Source organism: Palaemon carinicauda, chromosome 32, assembly GCF_036898095.1.
Source record: "Palaemon carinicauda isolate YSFRI2023 chromosome 32, ASM3689809v2, whole genome shotgun sequence".
In the NCBI taxonomy this organism is placed as follows: Eukaryota; Metazoa; Arthropoda; class Malacostraca; order Decapoda; family Palaemonidae; genus Palaemon; species Palaemon carinicauda.
In genome coordinates this window covers 45,326,024-45,328,411 of record NC_090756.1, presented here as the reverse complement: position 1 = coordinate 45,328,411, position 2,388 = coordinate 45,326,024, and the positions used below count along the sequence as shown (strand labels likewise).

Genomic DNA, 2,388 nt, shown 5'->3' with positions numbered 1-2,388 from the left:
ATTTTAAAAGGGGCACTCGCGGTAAAATGGTCCTCGTGGTGATGAACGACATTTTAACTAAAAAAAAAATCATGCACATGGTAGCCAAACAATCCACCAAGACTTTCCACAACTGATAACCTATACAAGTTGCACCATTCTACGACAATTTCATAATACGTTATGATACGTGATAATTATGCAAATTACCTTAGAAGGGTAAACTCGGTCGCGCTCGACCCCGACGCGTCTCAGAAATCAGGGAAGGAGTACAGCTACAGCAATGCACATCTGGACACTACTAGAGCGTGTAGGCGAGACACCTACTGCAGGTCGATCACCCACAAATTCAGTCACGGGGGTGAGTCACGTGAGAAAAACCTCTTTTTTTTTTTGACGCTCGAGGTCGCAGACGACCCACCGTACCGTTCCAGGGTTAAGCAGATAAAGAATGATAATGTAGTGGTAATGTGTAGCTCAAGTGATATAAAAGCAAGGTATAAGCAATATTTTGAAAGATTGCTAAATGAAGAAAATCCGAGATCTATAATTGCAGATGAAAATGCAAATTTAGGAATGGTAAGAGATATAGATAGAGAAGAAATTAAGGTTGCCCTTAGCAAGATGAATAATGGAAAAGCTACGGGTCCTGATGAGATCCCAGTGGAAGTCTGGAAATGCTTGGGGGAATTTGGAGTGGATATGCTGTGGGATCTGATGAGAAAGATACACCGGAAAGGAAAGATGCCCAGAAAGTGGAGGAATACCTTTTTAATACCCATATTCAAAGAAAAGGGGATGTACAAAATTGTAATAATTATAGAGCAATCAAACTCCCCCCACATGCTATGAAGGTTTGGGAAAGAATTATAAAGTGAGGATCAGGGAAGAGACCATGATTGGAGAAGAGCAGTTTGGATTTATGCCAGGCAGAAGCACGATGGATGCAATGTTTGCACTAAGGCAATTGATGGAAAAATATAGATAAGGCCAAAAGGAATTACATATAGTATTCATTGACTTAGAGAAGGCTTATGATAGAATTCCACGACAGGAGATATAGAGATGTTTGAGAGAGAGGGGAACACCCGAGAAATATGTTAGACTGATTAGAGATATGTATGAAGGAGCAGGCACACAAATAAGAACGAGTGTTGGTTTTACCGAGACGTCTGAAGTGGGAGTTTGGTTATACCAGGGGTCGTCATTAAGCCCCTATTTGTTTAATATAATAATGGATGTAATTACTGAAAGAGTGAGGGAAAAGTCACCATGGACCATGCTGTTTGCAGATGATATAGCTCTGTGTGATGAAACCAGAGAAGGATTGGAGGGGAAGCTGGAGAGAAGGAGAAAGGAATTGGAGAGCAAAGGGCTAAAGATCAGTAGAACAACAACAGAGTATATGTGTTGCAATCCTCAGAACCAATTAAATGATATAAATTTGCTGGGCTTTCGAAATAGTAAAGAGGACAGAAAAATTCAAGTACCAAGGGTCATATGTGGAGGAAAGAGCAGAACTCCAAACGGAAGTGAACAGTAGAATTCAAACTGGATGGAATAATTGGAAAAGAGTGTTGGGAGTGTTGTGTGATCGAAGGATAAACTTAAAGTTAAAGGGAAAGGTACATAAAACTGTAGTGAGACCTGCCATGACATATGGTTCAGAGACCTTGCTCATGAAAAAGATATTTGAGAAGAAAATTAATGTTGAAGAGATGAAAATGCTAAGATGGATGGCTGGGATCCCGAGACTGGATAAAGTTAGGGATGACTTGGTAAGGGGAGCAACAAAGGTTACAGAGGTCTCAAAGAAAATCCAAGAAAAGAAACTACACTGGTTTGGGCACGTAATGAGGAGAGACCAGGAGGAAGTTGGGCGGAGGATGCTGGATATGGATGTTCCAGGTCGGAGGAGGAGGGAGACCAAAGAGAAGGTGGATGGAGTGTGTAATAGCAGATATGACGGAAAAAAAAATCTCACAATGGAGGACAGAGGAGATAGAAGAACTTGGAAACGGCTCTCTAGAAATAGCGACCCTGCAGAGCGGGAAAATCTTTAGTCGAAGAATTTATAAGAAAATCTATGAAAGTCACGAGCATTAGTGTCAAACCCATTTTAATCACAAATATGTAGATTAGGGTCAATACGAACTTTTATCGCCTTCAATGGGCAAATGGTTTAAGTTTATTTCCTTATTGTATTAACTCATAAACAGCCATTTTTTTTTAATCCCCTTATGTCTTTATTCTTGACCCATATTTCATATGAAATCCTAAACTATTTGTGGCTGAATGCAGGAAAGTCACCTATTTAGTGATAGCATCATACAGAGCTATTTGTTGAAATTCTCTGAATTGTTTATCATGTGCAATACACAAGGGTAAGTGAAGCAGCATTACACTGGC

The 2,388-nt window shown here is 40.1% G+C and overlaps 1 protein-coding gene across 1 annotated transcript; it reads left to right on the top strand.

Moving 5' to 3' along the window:
* Positions 1-1,631: 1,631 nt before the first annotated feature.
* LOC137625593 (uncharacterized) lies at positions 1,632-2,042 on the top strand. Its single transcript, XM_068356505.1, has one exon. It carries the CDS (start codon positions 1,632-1,634, stop codon positions 2,040-2,042), a length of 411 nt encoding a protein of 136 aa, XP_068212606.1.
* Positions 2,043-2,388: the final 346 nt, after the last annotated feature.

Bases quoted from the DNA above. Each gene is read 5' to 3' on its own strand.
- LOC137625593 (XM_068356505.1), top strand. From the start codon at position 1,632: ATGACATATGGTTCAGAGACCTTGCTCATGAAAAAGATATTTGAGAAG.